General features: G+C 35.8%; 4 protein-coding genes across 7 annotated transcripts in view; 3 read left to right on the forward strand and 1 right to left on the reverse strand.

The window, feature by feature from the left end:
• The window catches only part of LOC127865979 (nucleoredoxin-like), a 45,096-nt gene extending 23,564 nt beyond the window's left edge, over positions 1-21,532 (reverse strand). For both annotated transcript variants that reach the window (XM_052406136.1, XM_052406135.1), the window contains exon 1: positions 21,266-21,532. The gene's annotated coding sequence lies outside the window, so the exon portion shown is untranslated. The remainder of the gene's footprint in view (positions 1-21,265) is intronic.
• LOC127865978 (uncharacterized) lies at positions 12,948-16,001 on the forward strand. Of its 2 annotated transcripts, XM_052406134.1 has the most exons (3): positions 12,948-13,228; positions 13,350-13,566; positions 15,795-16,001. In XM_052406134.1, the coding sequence occupies exons 1-3, from the start codon at positions 12,959-12,961 to the stop codon at positions 15,854-15,856; spliced, it is 549 nt and encodes a 182-aa protein (XP_052262094.1). In that variant the 5' UTR covers positions 12,948-12,958; the 3' UTR covers positions 15,857-16,001. The 2 variants fall into 2 exon arrangements, 1 of the variants encoding a protein (XP_052262094.1); XR_008042836.1 differs by lacking the exons at positions 12,948-13,228; positions 13,350-13,566 and adding an exon at positions 15,442-15,647.
• LOC127865976 (uncharacterized) lies at positions 16,195-18,684 on the forward strand. The gene is made up of 4 exons (XM_052406133.1): positions 16,195-16,800; positions 16,945-17,154; positions 17,455-17,624; positions 17,846-18,684. Exons 1-4 carry the CDS (start codon positions 16,225-16,227, stop codon positions 18,318-18,320), a joined length of 1,431 nt encoding a protein of 476 aa, XP_052262093.1. The 5' UTR covers positions 16,195-16,224; the 3' UTR covers positions 18,321-18,684.
• Positions 21,533-23,010: 1,478 nt separating the features above from the next.
• LOC127865980 (von Willebrand factor A domain-containing protein 3A-like) overlaps positions 23,011-23,627 on the forward strand; it is a 50,575-nt gene continuing 49,958 nt past the window's right edge. For both annotated transcript variants that reach the window (XM_052406138.1, XM_052406139.1), the window contains exon 1: positions 23,011-23,176. In XM_052406138.1, coding sequence (XP_052262098.1) covers positions 23,103-23,176 — 74 coding nt within the window. In that variant the 5' untranslated portion in view covers positions 23,011-23,102. The remainder of the gene's footprint in view (positions 23,177-23,627) is intronic.

Below are 23,627 nucleotides of genomic sequence, written 5' to 3' on the forward strand. Positions count from 1 at the left end.
TTTGAGGAAAAAGAAAATAGCATTTTTACAAACTATTTATGTGGCAGGGTGGCTATCTAGTTATCAACATTTACGGAAATATACTATATTAGAATTTGATTATCTTGCGCATAAAATGTGTATTATTATGTTAATAATAATAGTAAGACATTACACACATATTTTGCATATATTACATAGTTTCCATAAGGCATCAAATTAAACAATCAGACACGTCTGTTTTACATCTGTATGTAAAAAAAAAAAGAAAGAAAAAAGTAATACTTTTTTGTATTGAACAAAAGTTGGGCATGTAACATATAACATATGATTCAGTATGCTCACAGTAATACTATTAAGTAACGAATAGCTATCTGATTGATAGGATTACATACATACACAAAATAACAAACAATCACATACACAATCAAAGAAGCGAACCCGCGGAACAGAAGAAAAAATCAGCTGGCCGTATTATGTACAACATTCAATAAGGACTTTCTAGCAAAAAGAGCTTCTTTCACAAAAACGGATAACTTAATAACGTCTTTTTTAGAACATGTTCTCATAAGGCTTAGGAATTTATATACTGATGGTCGCTGGTAATAATATGATTTTATATATTTTTTCCTGATATCGTTATAACAAGGGCAGATTAACATAAAGTGGTATTCATCTTCTATATCACGTGAGTTACAACAACTGCAATACCTTTCTTCCCTTGCTATGCGATTATTAATGTACCTACCCGTTTGAATTCTTAATGGATGGCATGACATTCTTAATCTACAGAAATAAAATCTGAGGCTTTTAGGTAAGACATCTAAATATTTTTCATACTCGAACGATAATTTAAATTCTTTGTACAATATTAAAACTGGACTTTTCAAGTGTTTGAAGCCAGTGTTGTTTAAAGCAATCTAAGACTCTACATTTAAATTCAGTTAGAAATGTGTTTGTGTTAACATAGTGACCATTTTCAAACACGTAAGCGAACCCGTAATCGTTGAGCAGCTTTTTCACATTTGATACCCAATTTTTCTTGCCATTAATGCAATCTTTAAGAGCCTCATTATAAACAACACTTAGTATAATATTATCACTGTCTTTAATTTTAAACCAATATTTAATTATTCTAATGTATCTGTGTATATATAGAGGATATCTGCCCAGTTCACCATATACTGCAGCAGAACACGAATTGCTTTTTACTCTTAGTAATCTTTTACAAAATTTAAGGTGAATCCTTTCTAGTTCCTTAGATTTGGTGTAACCCCAAACTTCGCACGAATAGTTAAAGGGGCCTTTTCACAGATTTTGGCTTTTTTTAACTTATTCATTAAATGCTTTATATCGATAAATGTAAACATTGGATCGTAAAAGCTCCAGTAAAAAATCAAGAATAAAATTAAAAAAAGGAAAAGAACATTGCCCGGACCAGGTTTCGAACCAGTGACCCCTGGAGTCCTGCCAGAGTCCTGAAGTAAAAACGCTTTAGCCTACTGAGCTATTCCGCCAAGTACACATACTTGACGTATTTTATACCTTATATAAGCAATCTTCGTGGTTTCACAAAATTTAACGACAAAAACAGAACTCTCCAAATTATTCAATCGTTTCGCGTTGCAACGCTTTATAATTTTTAGGTTTTAAAATCGTCAAAAGATGCATATAATGGCTATATTAGACCATGATAAATGTTCAGTATTACTGTTTCCACACAAATATCATAACTAAAACGAAAATTTGCGAATCTGAAACAACTTTTTTCAATTTTGTCAATTTACCAAAGCGTGAAAAGATCCCTTTAAGTATTGGTGTTACAAATGCATCAAATAGTTGACAAAGGGTTTTTGGCGAAAGATCAAAGTCGTCGCATTTGCAAAATAAAACATTTAAAGCTTTCAAGGCCTTTCAATTGAGATGTTCAATGTTTTACAGAAGTTTCCTGTGTAATTCAAAACAGTACCAAGGTAGTTGAAATCATCGACTGCTTCTATTGGTTGGCTATTATAGGTCCATTTTTCGTTTGCTAATAACGCCCCACGTTTTCGGAAAACCATTATTTTAGTTTTTGATGTATTTACAGTAAGACCCCATGTGTTACAATATGAAAACAAAAGATCTAAATGTCGCTGGGTTTCCTCAGGAGTTTTACCTATAATAGCCATATCATCAGCAAACAACAACCAAATCAAAGTTAAATCATCAATACTTAAGCCGGCATCAATGTCACACTGCAAATATAACTCTAGATCTTCAACAAATAGTGAAAACAAAAGAGGTGACATCACCTCGCCTTGTCGTAAGCCAACAGCATAATTGAAATATTCAGAATAAGAAGAGCATACCTTAACACACGATTTAACTTGTTGGTACATATCTTTAACAATTCTAAGTAATTTTCCATTAATACCAGTTTTAAACATTTTTAACCACAGTGCATTTCTATAAATGGAATCAAAACACTTCATCATGTCAACGTAAATGACATAGAGCCTCTTATTTTCATTGAGGTATTTCTGAACATGAGAATGTAAAATAAAAATTGGATCTACTGTGGAACGCCCTTTACGAAATCCGAACTGCGCATCCGAAATACTGTTATTGTCCGTACAAAACTTTTCAATGCGTTTATTTAGGACTGTAGTAAATAGTTTTGACAAACAACTTAAAAGTGTAATACCACGATAATTAGTAACCTCGCTTTTGTCGCCATTTTTATGTAGTGGGATTATCAAGCCTTCCATCCAGCTTGCTGGGTAGTAACCTGAATTTAAAATACCGTTAAAAATATCACATAAATGACTGGCTAGAATATCAATACATTCCACGAAATACTCGTTTAATAATTGATCATTGCCCGGGGTTTTATTACGCTTGAGCGATTTAACTGCACAGCGTATTTCACTTACGGTAATAGGCTGGTCAAGTTCAGTGTTAAAACTAGATAAATTATTAAAATCATGTTGTCTACAAAAATATTCTGCTTCTTCGTTGTAACAATTAGATAAATCGTTACTTAAATTTGCAAAGTATTCTTTAAATGTATTAATAGAAATGCCAGCATTGTCAGATATTGGTTTACTTTTAAAATATTTCCAAAATTCTTTTGGTTTACATTTTTTCAGACGTTCAATTTCTTTCATTTTTGCCCTATAACTGTTATTTTTACATTTCCTTGTGGTTTTTTTTATAAGTAGATTTGCGTTCCATTAAGAGTACCCTATTTGCATTATTTTGGTCTGAATTGAAAAGGCGTAGTGCTTGCTGTTTCATATTTGAATGTTATGCGTAGTTGTTCTTTCACTCATGTGAATAGTCTAAGTAATAACAAACACAAATGTGCGCTATACTCTTTAATGATGTTACTACGTTGGTGGCTCAAGTGAGACTGGCTGATCAGCTCACTGTACAATGTAATAGTAAGGTAATTCAAGCATGCAGCTATCTATAGTCTGTATCTAGTTACACTATGCAACATCCCCTTTGTTTTGTTAAGATGGAAATTTGTCTTCAATAAAAGTTTGTTATAACATATTAACAATTAATCATATTTATGTTAATATTAATAATTTGATATTTTGATCAATGTAACATAAACATCAACAACATTCTGAACATTTACTTAGTCCATTCATTTTCTTCGTATCGCTGACTCGGCTGCACTATTCTACCTGATCGTGTCTGATAAGGGGAAATGGGCTTATCTACAGGTACAGAGGGATGTTGAATATTCAATGCACTATTGTTTGTTGGTTGTTTGACCTGTTTATCAGTGCTTGAATGATTTCTTGCCAAAACATCAGGTGTAAAATCTGATATCTCTGGGAAATCCTCATTGGTTCTGATGAGGTAGCGACGATTTCTCCTGTAAACCTGACCAGAAGGTGTTTGTATTATGTAAGAGTTAGCATTGTGTATTTCGATAACCTTAGCTGGTTTCCAGAGTTTTCCTATCTGGAACCTCACAGTTTCATTCAAATGTAATCTGGGGGGCGGTTTTGCGGTTTTGTCATAATTGTTTTTCTGTTTATTTTTGGAAGTTTGAATTGAAGATCGGACAAAGTCTGGGTTAACGACTTTGGGCAGAAGCTGGGTAACCGTTGTAGGCATAATTGACCTAGTTCTCCTACTCATCAGCAACTGCACGGGTGACCGATTGCAATCTGAGAGTGGAGTGTTCTTATACTCTAGCAAGGCTAAGTATGGTTCATGGCCACTGTCTTTTGCTTTTTGTAGCAGTCTTTTTACAGTTTGTACTGTCCGTTCAGCAAGTCCGTTTGACTTTGGATAATGTGGACTAGATGTGACATGCTCAATATGCCATGATTTGACAAAATTTTGAAATACGTCCGATGTATACTGAGGTCCGTTGTCACTGAAAATACGCATCGGAATGCCATGGGTACTGAAGCGTGACTTCAGTTTTCTGATAACTGTTGTGGATAGCATGTCCGGAAGTTTGTCTATTTCAAAGTATCTGCTGTAGTAGTCTACTACGAGCAAATAGTCATTTCCATCAAAATGGAATATGTGTGTGGCAACCTCCTGCCATGGACCCTGCGGAATTTCATGGGGTGTTAACGGTTCTTTTTGGTTTGAGTTTCTATGCGATAAGCAAATTGTACAGCTCATTATGTACTCAGTAATTTGCTTGCACATTCCTGGCCAGAACATAACGTCTTTGGCTCTTTGTGTGCTTTTTTCAATGCCCATGTGACCTAAATGAACTTGTTCTAACATGTGTGGTCGGAGTCTCTTGGGAATGACCAGTGTCTGCCTTCTAAAAATTAGGTCATCGGCTGTCGAAAGTTCGCCCCTGTGATTGAAATACTCGCGTATCATGTCAGGGCAATCTGACCTAGAACTCGGCCATCCTCTAACTATAGTCTGTTTCAGGGCTATCATCTGTAGGTCAGTTCTTGTCTCGTTTCTCACGTTTTCTAGACTTCGGTCAGTATAGGTCATGCTCGAGAGCACCGTGTGAACGTGAAGGTCAAGACCTTCGATTTCAGAACAGTCTGACATTGGCTGTCGTGACAGAAAATCCCCGATGGGAACTTCTTTCCCGCTCACATGTCTAACATCAAGGTCATATTTTTGCAAACTAAGCATCATCCTTTGCAAACGAGGTGGTGCTGCATGTAATGGCTTCTTCATGATCGCAGATAAGGGCTTATGGTCAGAATGAACAATTACATGTCTGCCATATATGTACTGGTGAAAACGCTGGCATGCGAACACTATAGCTAGCATTTCACGTTCAATGTTTGCATAATTTCGTTCTGTCTGTGTCAATGTCTTAGATGCATATGCAACTGGCTGACCATCTTGCATGATCGCTGCACCTACACCGTTCATTGAAGCGTCACATTCAATGCAAACCGGCTTCTTGGGGTCAAAGTAAGCTAGCACTGGGCTTTGTGTTATGACCTGCTTAACTTTAGAAAAGGCATCTGATTGTGGCTGATCCCATACAAATTCAACGTCTTTTTTCAGAAGCAATCTCAATGGGCTTGTTATTTCAGCCAAATTGGGGGCAAAGTTCTGCAGATAAGTAACCATACCCAAAAATGTTTCAAGTTCGCCGCGTGTCTTTGGTGCTTCTACATTGACACATGCCTCAATCTTAGTACTGTCTGGTTTCAGTCCAGATGACGTGATCACGTGACCAGAGAATGGTACTTCGGACAATCCAATACGACATTTGTCGGGATTAAATTTTATGCCATTTTCACGTGCACGTTGAAGCGTAGCAGTGAGATTTCTGTCATGCTCAATTCTTGTACGTCCACTTATTAATATGTCGTCAACTATTGTGCGTACACCTGTCAGGTCCCCGAATATCTCCTCAATTTTCTGTACAAAAATGTCCTGAGATGATTTTATCCCAAAAGGAAGTCGGAGATAACGATATCTGCCAAATGGGGTACTGAATGTTATCAGGTAAGATGACTTTTCGTCAAGCCTTACACTCCAGTAAGCATGTGTAATGTCTAATAGACTGAAATATTTGCATTCAGCTAACTGTGACGTCACGTCGTCAAGTGTTGGCATAGGGTAATGTGGTCTTCGAATAGCGTCATTCAGTGCTTTTGGGTCAAGACATATTCTTAACTGTCCAGTGTTCGGCTTTTCGACCACTACAAGTGAATTTACCCAGTCTGTGGGTGTATTGACCTTAGCAATTATGTCATTGTTTTCCATTCGGTCAAGCTCTTCGCGTAGTCTATTGCGTAATGCTTCCGGAACTCTCCTAGGAGGATTAACGACTGGTATAGCATCTGGCTTCAAATGAAGCTTGCAAGTGTCAGGGATGACCCCAATACCTTCAAAGAGGTCTTTGTAATCTGATAACACACTTTCTTTATTTAATTCTTGGGATGGGCAATCAACAGTACATGTCAGCTGAATTAATCCTATATCGGTTGATGTTTTCAGACTTAAGAGAGGTACCGACGGGGAATCTACAACATGAAACCACGTGCTCACAGTTTTGTCTTTGTGTGAACATCGCAATTTGATTTTCCCTACAACTGGAAGTCTGTTACCTGTATAGGCAGTCAAAATGTCAGTAGGGGGTTCCAATTGGGAATGAATGTTCAGACCATTAAACTCTTTCTTCGGCAGAATGTTTACTGAACTTCCAGTATCAATTTTAAAACTAATGGGACATTTATTAGGGCCAATGGGGAGACGAATCATTGCACGATCGGTAGAACAAAATGTGCTTACCGTGTCAATATTGAATCCATCTACATCCGATGTTACATCATGACTAATTGTGTCATTGTCCACAGTGTGTATATTATTGTTTTTAGAACGGCAACACTTTGCGAAATGGTTAAGTTTGTTGCACTTGCGGCACTGCTTTCCTTTTGCTGGACATTGTCCAAAGTTGTGAAATGTATCACAGTTGAAACACGGCTTGTGTTTGGTAGGTAGACTTGGACCTGCATCAGTAGCTGTCGTCCGACGTTGTTGTCGTTGGCGATGCGGTTGCATCGGTCTAGGGTGCACTGGCCTGGATCGGCACGCGTCTACTTCGTTGTTCATGGAGCGCAGCTGCTCCCTTGAGTACTCCAGACTTTGCGCAGTCTGTACGGCTACATCGAGTGTCAACCCTGCACCGATGTTGATTAGCTTCTCGCGTAACTTTGGCGAATTTGTGCCAAAAACGATCCTATCTCGAATCATTTCGTCCGTCTTTTCGGCAAAGTTGCAGTCTTATGCAATAAGTTGCAAGCGTGTAATATATGCATCAATGGAGTCGTCCTGCATCTGTTTGTAAAACTTGTACCGGGCAAAGATCGGATTTAACTTTGGCTGCACGTAATTTCTGAAACGTTCATAATATGTTTTTATCTTCTTTGCATTTTCTGGTGAAATGTCTTTCCACGTGCTGTGAATGTCACGTCCTCTGTCACCAATCCACAATAAGAAATATGATACATGCTCTTCCTCTGATTTGTTCTTCAAAGGTCCACTAAACATGAGTTTCACGTGACGTTCAAATTTATCGAATGCTTCGGGTAAATTGGACGAGTTCCAGTCCATTCGCGGAGCTTGGATGCCACTTAAATCCATTTTTTAAACTTATGTGATGTGGATAAATCACTCAAATTCTGACACCATGTTTTATATTTGAATGTTATGCGTAGTTGTTCTTTCACTCATGTGAATAGTCTAAGTAATAACAAACACAAATGTGCGCTTTACTCTTTAATGATGTTACTACGTTGGTGGCTCAAGTGAGACTGGCTGATCAGTTCACTGTACAATGTAATAGTAAGGTTATTCAAGCATGCAGCTATCTATAGTCTGTATCTAGTTACACTATGCAACACTTGCAAATACGATTCTCTCGCAGAGTTACAGGCATCATTAAACCAATCTGCGTTTTTTAAAACAGTATTTTTGTGGAAAAAAGGCTTATTATTGACAAAATAGCACCTAGAAAACAATGGATTAGCCACGGATCTAACAAATTCAGAAAAATCTTCAACCGTTTTATCAATAGGATCTCTACATGATACATCGATATTTTGAACAATATTGTTAAAACGTGGTAAGTGTCCAATAATGCCTGAACGAAAGAGCTCCTTGTTTTCATCACTCCACTTGCATTTAATTTCGTACTGTGGATTATCGTTCTGAACAGATTTTGGGCATGCTCATGAAAAACGCAACGGAGCGTGGTCACTCCATTTATTAAATGGATCAATAGTAAAATCATTGATAAGTGAAAAATGCCGTTCATTCATTAAAAGGTAATCAATAACAGAACAACCGTTATTCGAACAAAACGTGTAGTTACTAGTATTAAATATACGCCCGTTCGCAATACGCAGTGACGTAGATTTACACAGATCTATCAATTTAATACCGTTGCTATTTTGAACATTATTAACCGAGGCCCGTACAGGGGTACAATCGGGATCATAGTCAGGATCATCTAATATATTATTTATACAATCAAAAGGGATAAAATCGCATTTATTACCAATCCTACTATTTAAATCACCACATAAAACTACACATCCAAGCGAATTAAATACAGAAATATCATGTTCAATTGTATCAAACAAATCAATATCAACACAATTATTGGCCGGCGATTCCTCACCCCAAATATATGCACCGCATAAATAAACATCTTCAGCAGTATTAAAAAAAGGTGATCTAATTTTATCCAAATAATAGTGTCATGGTGATTTTTAATTATGTTAATGCCATCTTTCAGATGATCTTTATACAACAAAATAATGCCTCCGCTATTTCTTCTAGCTCTACGGTTTTGAAATTTTCTATAAAAATTGTGTGATTTATAACCATTTAAAGAAATTACGCTTTTAGAGTTAGTCCATGATTCATACAAAAAGCAAATGTCAGAAGTAGCTAAAATGTTAACAAAGTCATGCGATTGCTGTTTCTCTTTAGAAAGTCCATGAACGTTCCATGAGAGGACTGAGAGCTCACCCTCGGCGTCCCCCTAGTCCCTTACCGGTTTACCGTCCACATAGAGCGTATCGTACACCAGCCAAGCACGTTTGCCTTGTTCTCTCGCGTCCTTCATCTGCCTTACTAGTTTCCGGCGCTTATCAGATACAGCCTTGGGAAATTGTTCAAACATGGAAAAGTTGGTACCCTTGAGTTCTTTCCATTCCCGACGAACACGCTCGCGATCTTGGAAAAAGGTAAATTTGGCGACCACATTTCTAATTTTTTTGGGTATCGGTTGGCCTGGTGACCGGTGAACACGTTCAAACCTGATCGAGTCCACCATGTCCCTCGAAAGCTTAAGGGCTGACTGAATATGCTCCCTCAGCTTCCGTTCGGACACTTCCGCTGGCTCGTTACCGGTGGACTGCGATTGGAGATATGTTACCTCTCCATGCAGCTCGTCGCGCTGCCTCTCCAGATCGCTGACCCTAGTTGACATCAGGGTAGAACCCATATCAACCAGCTCTACCCTGTCCTCCAGTCTAATAACCCGCTCCTCCGTAGCCTTCGCACGATCCTCAATCGCTATCCACACTTTTCTAATTTCTTTTTCAAAATCTGTTACTTTCTTATCCAGCGACTGAATTCCATCTAGCTTCTTTTCCATACAACTTATGCGCTCAACCAGCAACTGTATTGTCTCAACTAGAGCTTTGATGCAGGGTTGCCCCCCCTTCGCTCGCCATTTTACCACGAACTACACTGTCACCACCGCAAACAAACACCTCACAAGCATCAACCGAATCAACCGGCTTACGAAGTTCCGTATCGTTGCCATACAGCACAGAGTTAACTTGGTTTAGTAAGCCACTTACTGATATATCCAGTTCACCTGACGGGCCTCTTTGTTTACTCTGTTTGCTCTTTATCGTAACACCGTCACTAGTCCCACTGCTGTTACGCTCTTTTCGTTTATATCCTTGATTTTTTGGCATTATAACTTATCAACCACATAATATTTCAACACTTTGAATGAAAATATCCACTTTAAGAATCTAGATTATCACAAAAACACCTTAATTTTTCAATTTTTGCGAGAGCGCGAAAAAGACAACCATTCCCGATCAAATCGCGTGACCAAAACCGTTCTGTGGCGTCTCATCTGGATACAAACTGTTTGCAAAGGCCTTCAAAATTCCGTTCCAGCACTGAAAGGGTTAAACACCCAATACTAAGGGTTCATCAAATCAGTTATTGTTGTACTAGATATTATATATTTAATTTGGCGTTGGGTATTATCTTTTACTTATATTATTATAATGCAGAGTGTATCCTGAGTGTTGGTATTTTAGTTTATTATGTTTATGTTTCAATATTGTTATTCATTGCAATCCTCCCTTATAGTCTAGTAGGAACGGAGGTCCACCATGCATGATTGGAAGGTTTTTTTTAATATGCTGATGATGTTCTACATTGCCTCGGGTGAAAGAAAAAATTTGTTCCCAAGAAAAAAAGTGTTCCCATGGGGTCTAAATCCAAGATGGCCGCCAAGATGGCCGACAAAAAACTTTGAAAATACCGTTATTTCGCAAATGACACTAACAACATTTATTTTCCTAGATTTTGGTAACTTTTTTAATTTAAGCAATTAATAACATATTATTCTTATTAAACAAATACATTTTTTGGTGAAATATTATACATTTTATGAAAATAATGACTACATATATGAAAAAAAGGTGCCAAAAATAATGCTTTTTTGGCTTATGACATGTTTCAATTTGTACCTGAAAAGCAGTTTAAGTACAATTATCATCCTAACTAAATTTATGTACACATATGGGACCAAGGAATATAATAATATAACATTTCATGTGAATATTATCAATAATTATGATATATAAGACAATAAAAGTGGGTGGAGTAAATTACAAATTTGAAGAAAAATGCATGTTGATATATTTATTGATATACTAGCCCTTTTTAACTTGTTATGTTTATGTATGAAGATTTTTTTGATACTTACAAGTAGATTCTAGTTGTTTTTAGATATAAAATACATTTCACTTACTGATAGAAGTGTATTTATCGTAAATATATGAAAAAATATAATTTAAAAACAAACAGCATTCAAATGTCTCACATTGAGCAAATAGCACATTTGTTGCAATTAACACTTAAATTGTCCAAAAAAATCATATTTGTTCCAAAACAGTGTCATGTTTTATACAATACTGCTGAGAATGTGATGATTTTGTGAATTTTCTGTTTATGGATATAGTTAAATGGGTGAAGGTGATATTATAAATATTTAAAGGATATATCTTCATCCTAGAAGTTGTTTTAAAGAACTTTCATGTGGTAAATAAAATATGATACAGCGTGATTGTTATGATCCTAAATTGGTTTTATAACCTAATTTGTTTCAGTATATAATAATTAAACTGTTAAAAGGGAGGTAATTCGGTACATAGTTTGAATATGTATAGTTTTAGCTTCGCACAAGGGAGATAATTACGTAAATATTTTGACTGATATCCAAATAACATTTATTTTATAGTTACTCCCCTTATTTATAATTTAGCCACTAAATATGTTCGTCTGCAATCAAATGTCAAGCAAAAGATCCATTTTAATATAATAATATGAAGGAAACCAAACAGCATGGTAAAATTATTTACCCCATTTTTATTGACTAATGTAGTTTTAATAGAAATTTGTGTTCTTTTTGTTCAACAGAGTGCATTAATATTTAATGACATGAAAACAAATTGTGTTGGTTTTGTTTACAACTACAAGTACAAGACGTTCCTAACGAAATATACGATTTGGTCATTAAAGAGTCAAGGTTTGTATTTTAATCAGAGAATAAAATATGAAGTAATTGCTTCTTAATCGTGACACAATTCAAATTATTCTAAACACTGAACCAACAAAAACTTTAATTCCAGATTAACATTTTTACCTTAAATTAATGTTATAATTAATTAATATTAAATACAATGTGCATTTTAGGTAGATGATTGAACTCCAGTCACTCATCAATATTCTCTACGCAGAAAATAAACAATAAAAATGACATAAAATCATGTCGAATTCCAAAAAACGGAAATCCCAAGAGTCGAATGCAATACCTTCCAATTTTCAGTGCATTTTACATGCAAATGGGCTTAATGATTATGGAGACTTTGTGACTCTTAATTCATTAAAACTCTCTGCTGAAGAAAAGCTAGCTCAACTGCACTCAATTCGAAACAAGCGATTACAGGAATCATGCGACTCACCATATCGCATGCATGACGTTTGTTTTAATATCCCTAAAACAATAAGTGAAATCGACTTGGGTACAACTGGTTACCATCGTGGATGCTACCAAGCTTTTACCAAAAATCAGGATCGCTTAAGTCAATGGAAAGCTAGTGAAACCCCTAATCAAAAACATCATTCTCCGAGGATTGCTCCCAATGCACTAAATACATTTCCACCAGAATGCATTTATTGCAACAAATTAGAGCGTAGGGCTTCTCATAATACCGGTACTGAGAGATGTGTCCCATTTTCGATGAAAGTGTCACACTGGAAGCAAATAGAACCACATGCATTACAAATGGAACAGTTCTCATTGTATCGAAAGGTGCAAGGGGAAGATCTGGTTGCAAAATCAGCCATGTACCATGATACATGCCAGAAAAAATTTGAACTAAAATACTTTAACTTTTTGAAACGAAAACAGCCGAAGTCTGTCTCAGGTGACAGCCTCCAGAATCGCCGAATTTCAGCAGAAGCTCATGTATATGCTTGTTTACGTGAGATCATTTTAGAAAAAGTATTATCAAAAAAAGAGCTTGTTCCCTTAAAATCAATGACAGATTTTTACAAAACTGAAATGAGCAAACGCGGCTTTCCAATGTTGAATTTTAATAACAGAACTCTAAAGGTTTGGTTGCAAACGGAAGATATTGGCCAAAATATTAAATTCACAAACGTAAATGGCGTGGGATTCATAAAGAATAGCATTATGTTTAACGCAAGCATGACAGTGGCGGAAGCAATTGGTAGTGCATTTGATTTTGAATTAATTTCAAACCAGGGAGATTTCGCATTGGACATTCGCAAAAGTCTAAAACAGGCTTTTGTTGATGCTAAACCACTACCGTGGCCCCCGACAGCAGACGATCTTGATGCTTATGCACCTGAAGATATCATTCCTAAGGAACTGTTGTCATTCCTTACAAAGCTAATATGTGGAGAATCGGACGTTGCAAACAGTGAAAAGTATCGCATCATACTTTCAATTGCCCAGGTAAGTGTCTTTAACCAAAACATTTGTATATACCACTTCAAAAAAATTATCAATTAATACAAATACATTGTAAAAACAACAAGAAATGTGAAATTGAAATTGTATATCTTTCATTTTCTAGGATATTTGCCGTGCTGTAACAAATGGCGAGTGGAAGTTTTCCAAGCACATTTTGTTATGTACAACGGTTCGGCATCTCTATCGCAGCAAGATACTCACTACAATGTTGAGCCGCCTGGGTCACTGTGAGTCATACGATTTTAGTTTAGAACTTGAAACATCATTAGCAAGAGCAATCAACGACTCGACGACGACTCTTACTCCTCTCATTGTAACTGGTGAGGGCAATCAGGTTTTTCATGTGGAGTGGGATAACCTTAACAAAATAACCACTAATGTACACGGCCCAAATGTAGTGAATCGAACAGCGGGTATTATGGTTCAAGAAGTTAAACCTGGTTTTGTTGCTACACATTCTGATCGCACATTAAATGTATACGAGCGATCAAAGGCTCGTTCCCTGAAAGCTGATGGAAATCAAAGCTTGCCACCATTAACCATACCACAACGTTGCGGTCCGAGATTTCCTAAAGGAGCCGTGTTCACTCCACGTTCTGAAAACTATGAGTCGTATTTAAAAGGCCTTGCTTGAGTATCGTCTCTGGTCGGTAGCTCGAATAGTTGGCAGTAGTGGAGATGGACAGATCTATCCAGGATTCGGGGGTTTCATTTCGATGACCGGTAACTGTCCTGAACGAAAATCCACAATCGACTATTTTACTCCGATAGATCAGCCTTTTACGGACTATGCAACGGTTGCAGAACTTCTTGAACAGTCTGAACTGGCTACTCAGGAGGTTGGACAAAAGTACGTTCTGTCTACATTTGATCTGGGCGGATGTATGAAGGCGCTCCCATTGATTTGGAAGTTTCCTGATAAATACAAATACCACGTTGTCACGCCGGGTGCATTCCATACGGCTATGAATTACATTGGAATGCTAACAAAAAACAAATGTTCAGGGTCAGGATACGCAGAGATCCTCATAGAAGCCGGGTTGGTAACGACCGGATGCCTGCAAAGTGTACTTAGCGGTAAGGCTTATGCGAAGGCGTTGTTCTGCTTAAAGTCCGTTACAGAAGCAATGGAGCGCTTGCTTTTTGAAAGCTTCATGGATATGCAACAGAATGCAGGCGAATTTAATTCGACGACGCTGATGAAGCTGGTCTCAATTGCTAGCCGCAAAACATTAGAAGATGCATTAAATGACCAGTCTTTGATGGATTGTATTGACCAATACATACGTTTTGAAGAGTCTGTACGAACCGGCGTATTGGGAAAAACAGCAAAGTTTTGGTTGAGTGTTGTTGACCATTCACGTTTGGTCATGATGTTGCTGTATTCTGTAAAGACTAACAACCTGATGTTATTTCACGAATGTTGTGGCCAGATGGCAGAGCTGTTCTTTGCATTTGATGGCCCTAATTACTCTAGGTAGTACTTAACATTCTTATACATAGTAAGTTTGGGTCAACATGTGTTCACGAGTGTGTAAAATGTAATTAATGCTTAACCAAAATGTTATATAAGGTTAAAAAACCGTGTTAGAAATTATTTTTTAATTACATTTCAACAATGTGCGCTATTTAAATTTAATTTTGATAAATAACAAAATATAATGGCCATTGTAAATTAGCAGTGACTAAATAAAATAATTATACAAATATTATATATTTCTATTTTCATGCAGGTACCTGACATGGTTGGATGTATTCCTTACCAACATTGACCTAACACATCCTGGAGCCAAAGAACTGTTACAAAAGGGTGGGATTTCAGTAACACGGTCCCTTATCCCAGGTGCTTGTAGCGCGGTAGACAAGACAATGGAGGAAACTTTCATGAGATTTGCCAAATCTGCTGGTATGCAAGCTGTTTATTGTATTTTTATAACAGTAATATTCTTCACGATACAGGGTCAGTAAATTATTATTGCACACGAGAATGAATTTAAACAATAACTGATAAGTGTACTAATCAGTAAATGAAAATGCGGCATATACAATGTAAAATAAGTAATATAATAACACCTTTGATGATTAGGAATATCAAACTCATATACGTTATACACTGTGCTTGTTTAATTTTAGGAGGGTTTACAGGTCTTTTCTCCATGTTCTCTATGTTTGGGGCATACCAGCGTTGGTGTAGAACTACATCAACGCGAGTCCGCTTCTATGAAAAGATGTTGGACATGTGCGGATTAATAGAAGATCCTGATTCACCGAAGGCCGGGCGACATCGTGAATTGGAACGCGCCGAAATCCGAAAGTCGGAAGAGGCAGTTGTCAACACAATGGCAGCAATACGCAGTTTTTCTAATCCGTTTATATCCACAGACAAGGAGCATTTATACAGGTACATATACTTTAATTGTTAATGATAATAAGGCATATATATAACACATTTAAAACTATTTTGGTTTAGTCATGTTGTTGTTTTTCAATAATCATAAAGTAGTCTAACCAGTCTTAACAAAACTTAAGTAATGTATCATATGTGCAGTCTCGCATCTGGTGCTCCAATTCCTTTTGATGCTGAGCATGATGTTCTTCGAGCAGAGTTAGTAGGGAAAGAAGCCAAGGCAAAATTTATATCTGAACGACTGACTAGTGGAGCAGCGCCATCCAGGTTTTTCGACCCTCTGCCAAGGAATAGATTGAAAACAATGGAGGCTGCAAACAAAACAGTAAAGCTAACTGCACCGCAAGGAAAAGTAATACATCTTTATAATATATCACCTTGTGCAAAAACTTAGAGCCACGTGGTATTTCAATTGTTAAAACAGCCCAGGTTTGTGGCTAAGATGCTTCTATTATTTTCTGAAAGTAACTCTCTGTATTACATTTTCATTACTCTTAATTATAACAGTTCCGTGTTTGATTTGGTTTCGTTTTAGGTTGTCCAGTATTAGGAGCAGAGTAATCTAGCCTTTATGCTCCTAGTCAAGGCTCAGTCTTCAAACCATGCCTTAGATCTGGATGAACTTATGCGGTATCCGCTCACACCAGTGCCACATAGCCTTGGTAGCCCTGATGGTTTTTTGTGCAAGACCAATAAAGCTACCCTTATGAATGCAATTCTACAGGATGTGGCTCCTTCATCATCTCCAAATAATGACACATTATTTATACAAGATGGTAATGCATTATTCCATGAGCTAACAAACCTTACTCCAACATTTGGTGGTATATGTCTACAGTTATTAGACATAATGGTTTCAAAAAAGGATTTTGTCTTTTCCACCGATAGTTACTTTCCAAACTCAATAAAAGGACAAGAGAGAATGCGAAGGGGCTGCTGTCAGAAGTTTAACATTGATGGACCGGCAACTCGTCGTCCAGTCGATTTTAAAGAATTCTTATCAAATGATGACAACAAGATGCAGCTTTGTAACCTCTTACTGCGCGTATGGGGTAGTCAAATGGCAGCATCCAGACTTGAGAGGTGTGGAACAGCAATAGTGGTCGTTAGTGGCAGGGCATACAAATTGCAAACAACTAACAATGAGGTATACACTATCACGTTTTAAAGTGCAATTATACATTTAATGTATATGTTTTATAAGAAAATAATGTTTGTTTCACGCTTATAAAGTTTTAGCCTATTTGCCTTAAAACAATGTCACGCTATTTGATGCTTTATTATATTCCAGGTGAAGACAGAGGAAATACACAGCTTGGCGTCAAATCAAGAGGAAACAGATACCAGAGTGGTCCTGTATATGCACTATGGTGCAAAGCTCGGATACAAGTCTGCCGTAGTGCGAACTCCTGATTCTGACATATTTTTTATAAGTCTCCACCATGCAACATCTGTGCCGCTGACAATCTTTCTAGATGTTGGTACAGGGAAACAGAGAAAGGTTTGAACAATTCAAAACATGAGAGAGAGAGAGAGAGGGAGAGAGAGAGAGAGAGAGAGAGAGAGAGAGAGAGAGAGAGAGAGAGAGAGAGAGAGAGAGAGAGAGATTAATATATTATATATTAAATCATGACCGTCGTAAACTACTTAATTTATATACATTATATTTGTTATAATACTTATACTACTACTACTGATAATAATCTTAACACACACACACATGCATGCACGCAAGCACAAATAATCGCGCACAAACAAACACATACACATTAATTCAAGTACAATATTATATTTGAAATAGGTGCTGAACATCAGTGAACTATCAGAAGCTCTAGGTGTCAACTATTGCGCAGCCCTCTTAGGTCTTCACGTTTTCACTGGAGAAGATGTGACAAGTGCATTTAAGGGCAAGGGAAAGATAGTACCACTCAGAAAGTTGCAAAGTTATCCAAAATATCTAGAAACATTCAGGTATGTGCATGAAAACACAATTCATGAGATTATCTCCCACACAAGTTTAATTGGAATAAATTAAAAAATAAATTCTTCATATAATAAATATGTATGTATATATATATATATATATATATATATATATATATATATATATATATATATATATATATATATATATATATATATATATATATATATATATATATATATGTATTCTCTTTGTCTTCACTTTGTAGGACGTTGGGAGATGCATGGGTAGTGGCGGAAGAAGTGATACAAATGCTTGAAGCATTTGTTTGTTTGATATATGGATTCCCAAGGGAAAAATCTGTAAACACATGCCGAGCACTTCTTCTAAAGAAAATGGTTGGAGAAGACGAAGTTTTGACTGTTAAGTCTAAAGTTGACCTTTCAAGGTTACCACCTTGCCAGGACAACCTATGTCAGCATGTCTTCAGGACAAACTATCGTCTTGCCATATTGAAGAAGGCCAACAACTCCACAATAGAGTGTCCAGAACCATTTGACGATAATCAAGGATGGATTGTAAAGGACAATGTGTTGGAGCCATTATGGGCCAAGGGTCCAATTCTGCCTTCAAATTTAATTGACATTCTGGACCATGTGAACGCAGAATTTGATGAGAAAGAAGAAGATGAGGAAGATGTTGACTTCCTCGAACTGGAAATGACACTGTCAGATGAGGATTAATCTGTATCTGACATTGTCGTTTCCAGTTCGAGAAAATCAATATCTCCCTCATCTACCCCCCCCCCCAAAAAAAAAACAACAACACATTCAGGCTCTTAAGTATGTTTTTAATGGCACTGTTTGTGTTAAAACAAGTATTTTTAATTTGTATTTGTTGGCTTCTTACCATTGAAGTGAAATATTACCACATTATCTGTTATATGCTTACTGTGTGATATTATAATGCATTACTTTTGTATATAAATGATATGTTTTCGTGTTTTTTAACGGTAAACATACTATTATCAGTTAGGGAAATGCATTCAATATTAAAAAACATTGTGAATGCACTTGTAAGTGTCAGAAACAATCTTTATACATAAACATAACAAGTTAAAAAAGCTAGTACGTCTCAAAATATATATTAACATGCACATTAGGAATTTTTTCTTCAAATTTGTAATTTACTCCACCCACTTTTATTGTCTTATATATCATAATTATTGATAATATTCACATGAAATGTTATATTATTATATTCCTTGGTCCCATATGTGTACATAAATTTAGTTAGGATGATAATTGTACTTAAACTGCTTTTCAGGTACAAATTGAAACATGTCATAAGCCAAAAAAGCATTATTTTTGGCACCTTTTTTTCATATATGTAGTCATTATTTTCATAAAATGTATAATATTTCACCAAAAAATGTATTTTTTTAATAAGAATAATACGTTATTAATTGCTTAAATTAAAAAAGTTACCAAAATCTAGGAAAATAAATGTTGTTAGTGTCATTTGCGAAATAACGGTATTTTCAAAGTTTTGGGTCGGCCATCTTGGCGGCCATCTTGGATTTAGACCCCATGGGAACACTTTTTTTCTTGGGAACAAAATTTTTCTTTCACCCGAGGCAATGTAGAACATCATCAGCATATTAAAAAAAAACCTTCCAATCATGCATGGTGGACCTCCGTTCCTACTAGACTATTAGTTCACTGCATATTTAAGAATTAGTTCTTTGATTACCCTTTCGGCAGGTTAAACAAAAGACAGACTCGTCATATTATACAATGAATTCAGTACAGAGGGGCAATATATGGTACTAATAGCATAATCAGTAACAAATTTCTTTGTGTGTATATCTATATATACATAATTAAAATAACTATTGCAAAATGCAATTAAAGGAAACTTAACAGTCAAAGAAACTCAAACAATTATCAATACAGAAAGAAACATGAAACAAACAAATATTGCTCAATTAGCATAATAAAGAAAATAATTCAGTTAGAAAGAACTTCACTTGAGATACGGGTTATTCATATACAAAATATATCCGCCTTAAAGTCAATAATCAACGTAATACAATTACTCAGTCTAGTACAACACACAATACTATATGAAGTATATCCGAATGATGGTTAAAAATCCACATCATTCAATAAACCCGATATGGTGTTCGCGACCTGATATTTATTTGGGCTGTGCTCTGTCAAACGGGGGTTTAATGCATGTGCGTAAAGGGTCGTGTGCACAGGCTAATCAGGAGCGACACTCCTTTGCCGCTTTAATGATTTTTTCTTTTAAAGAAATTCGCTTTTTAGCAAACATCCAGCTTATGCAGAAATTGTCGACCCTGAATAGCCTGTGTGGACTGCACAGGCTAATCAGGGACACTTTACGCACATGCATTAAACACCATTTTCACAGAGCACGGCCCATTTATAAAGATTCAGATAGAAACAGCCCGAAGAAAGTGCCAGCAAATAAGGAAACGTCTTATTGTGGTAAAATAAAATCAAGCCATAAATCCCACTCATACACCTTGATACAGGATTAAGAGCCAGCCCCGGTTAATTCGCCAGAGCATGGTATGGTATTGTTACAAAATTAAAACTTGTGTTTTGTTGGTTTTACAATACAGATATTTACTCGTTACTGGTATCAGTTCATTAAGTTTAGCAATTCATAATTAGAATTGATATTCGCTTGAGTGGAATTTTATAACATTTTTTATAATCGTTTTTCTTTATTATAATAAGTAAATTTATATCGTTAATATTGCCATTTTCTATAACAAAATATTGTTTCAAACCCGTAATGAATATTATTATAAACTGTGCATTAAAATGTATAATTATATGTATTGTTTTAACATATTATATAGAGCGTTTTCTGGTATTATTTCAGAGAAATAATAGCGGAATTCCTAATCCTTTCTTAGATCTGACCACCTTTCATCGGGCAACGAAAACGTTTCATAAATATCGCAAACTCTTGAAATGAACCTAAAACAATCGCACACGTTTTTCAAATGATCTCGTATTTAATACAGTTTTAGGAAGGTAGTAAAGACAGACGTCTTACACAAGCCTTTAATACTCCGAGGCAAATGTCACAATGTAACCATACACTAAAATAGTGCTATTATTTTAAATTGAATAATTCTGCGGTGCCATTTTCCACTTTCCACCTTTGTTATAACTACATGCATGTATCGCTCAAATAATTAATACCCAAAATTCCTAACTGCTTAAAAATAAAATAAAATAAATTGTAAAAAAAGTACTTTGTACTATGCACTATATACGTCAGTCACTTTTCATTATGACTTTTTCTGCAAGAACTATGGTGCGTTTATAGCACACGTATCAGTGGTAACACTTCCAAACACTATGCTGCTGTCGATAATGCCATAATACCGTTTGATTTATTTAAATTTGCAGTGTCGTGTTAATAAAGATACTTTCAAGAACAAGATAAACGCACAACATCTCTGAAGAAATCTCCTATTCAAACTGTTGTTCATTAAATATTCATGTCATTCCCCAAATTTGCACCCTGTGTATGATTCATGCATGCTTGCAAACTAATATTAGCAAATTTCTGTATTCTATAGACAAATTTTGACATAACAAACAGCTCACGCTAAATGCAAAGTAAATGTAATTAAACCGCATACTTGCTATTATTGTTATTCGCATAGACGTAATAGTCTTCAACCATAACTTCCAAGAAAAGATCAGTTGAAACCGAACACCATTTGTGATAGTCCACTGAATGATTACTTAGCTAGAATTATCTTTAACGTCGATTACTGTCGAGTGACGCCTCGGGAGACCTGCGAAGTCTTATATTGGAAAATATGTCATATGTAGTCACTTTGGTTCAGAAAACATTAATGACTGCGAGCAATACTTCCGATGAAGTTGTTAATTACCCTAAATGTACTGTTTTTATAAGTGCACTGTATAGCCTTCTATTAAGCTCATGGGTTCCGGTATATGTTTATGTTCTGATAACGAAATCAATGTTTAATCTGTTGGTGCAAGAAATAGATTTTCAATAGTCGGTTTCAAGTAACTTTATTAATAACTGTTTTGTTGACCAACCAGTTTCAGTGTCCTTTTTATTGTGTTGGCTACCTCTCCTATTATGTTCTCTAATATGAAACTTATTTGCGCACATGTTGACATACGTTATGACAGTGTTTTCACTTGGTTCATGATTAAAAAAAACACTTTCAATTTATATAATTTTCCGTTTTTCAAAAATTTGTATCTGCATAAAAAAAACTCTCTTTCGATTTAAGATTTTTTAAATGACATTTTATATCACCAAAAGGTTTATACTATTTATTTAACATTGTATTTGAAGTTTTAACTATGTATTCTTAGATTTAGCATGTCTAAACAGAATATTGATTTTCAACATTCCATGTACAAAAATGGTAAAGAAATCATTCGTTGAAAACGAGTAAAACCAATAATCAGTTTGTACAACAATCATTATGCATCTACTTCTTCTTCATGTAGGATGCATTCAATCATGAAAATGTATACAGTTTATATTTTAAATAACTCAAAATGACTTTGGTGTTCTGTCTTTAGGTTTAATTTGCAATATAAGGCTTCACATAAAAAAAAAAATTAAAAAAAAATACCTTAGAGACAACTTTTGAATCATACCTGTGTGTATTTCGAAGTTCATGAAGTCATTCCGCGCTTGAGGCTGCATAATGAGTGGAAACGGAATGTTGTGAAAATTTTGAATAAAGCTGCAATATCTTGCAATTTTGGTTGTTACTGAAGTATTAACTAAGGTGCAATCTCAAGCTTATTATAATTTACAGACGGATATATCAATTTTGCGGTCTGCATTTCTATACAGATTCAGTACAAAATGCATGGTAAGACATTCAATCTATGACCACTATTTCACAGCTATGCGTGGTTTTGTTGTGTCTTTTTTTTCCAGTCATACTGAGCATAATGAACTGAGATTATATTATGAAAATGCGTCAAAGTGAACTAAAATGTACACATAAACTGCCTCAAACCAAAATGTGCTTAAAAGGAAGCCAGTTCTCAAAAGGGGGTTTAGAGCAATTATTGTCAATGAATTATTCACAAGAGATGAAACGGCGTCGGGAAAATGGAATAGCCGTGATTTAAGCTATATTTTATTGCACACGTTCGGAATAGCCGTGATTTAAGCTATATTTTATTGCACACGTTCGTCCCCCCCCCCCCCCCCCCCTGTTGATTCTTGTTATAGCGTACCATCTTTCCGTCCGTATATAGTGCATTGTAGCCTGTAGCAATTGTTTTGCTGTTGTTATAACACGTTGGTTTGAAAGCAGGTGTCCTAATTAAAAAAAACTAACCAATCAGTAAACGTGTGACAAATACTTTCACGAAACAAACCAATCACATTTAATGTTTCACAGGATTCGTGAAGATGGCAACAGTGTCAACATTCTGAAAATGAAATAAATTTCAAGATAAAACCACAATAAAATGGATATATTTGGGTCAGGTCGAAGAAGGTCTAAACCGTCCTTTCTTGGTGGAATTGATGAAGAAGCCCCAGGGTATTGCTTCGTTGTTAGAATAGTTGATATTAATCGCAGCATATACTTGTTTGTAGAATTGTTATCCAATTAATAAAGTATACTGTAAATTGTACGGTGGACGAACACCTTAACAAATGTATATGCTATTTATTTTAAGAGAATATGATAAGGTCACAATATGCTAAAAATTTTCCCTATATAATTCAATGAACTAGCGACAACTTTAAACGAAAATAGATGCAACATTTTGCACATAGAGAATCCTAGTTGCACATAGAGAACCCTAGTTCTAATAACTAAACTTTCAGTTTTATAACCAAATGGGTTACTGAGAGTTGCAATGCGCTCTCTCTTGTCCATGGGTGCAAAATGTTATCAATAATGCAAGGGTTAAGGAACACTGAAACTGCAAGAACTTATTCAAGTTTACCTGTCTAAACCACAAACTCATCCAAATGGTACCATTAAA

Source organism: Dreissena polymorpha, chromosome 2, assembly GCF_020536995.1.
Source record: "Dreissena polymorpha isolate Duluth1 chromosome 2, UMN_Dpol_1.0, whole genome shotgun sequence".
In the NCBI taxonomy this organism is placed as follows: Eukaryota; Metazoa; Mollusca; class Bivalvia; order Myida; family Dreissenidae; genus Dreissena; species Dreissena polymorpha.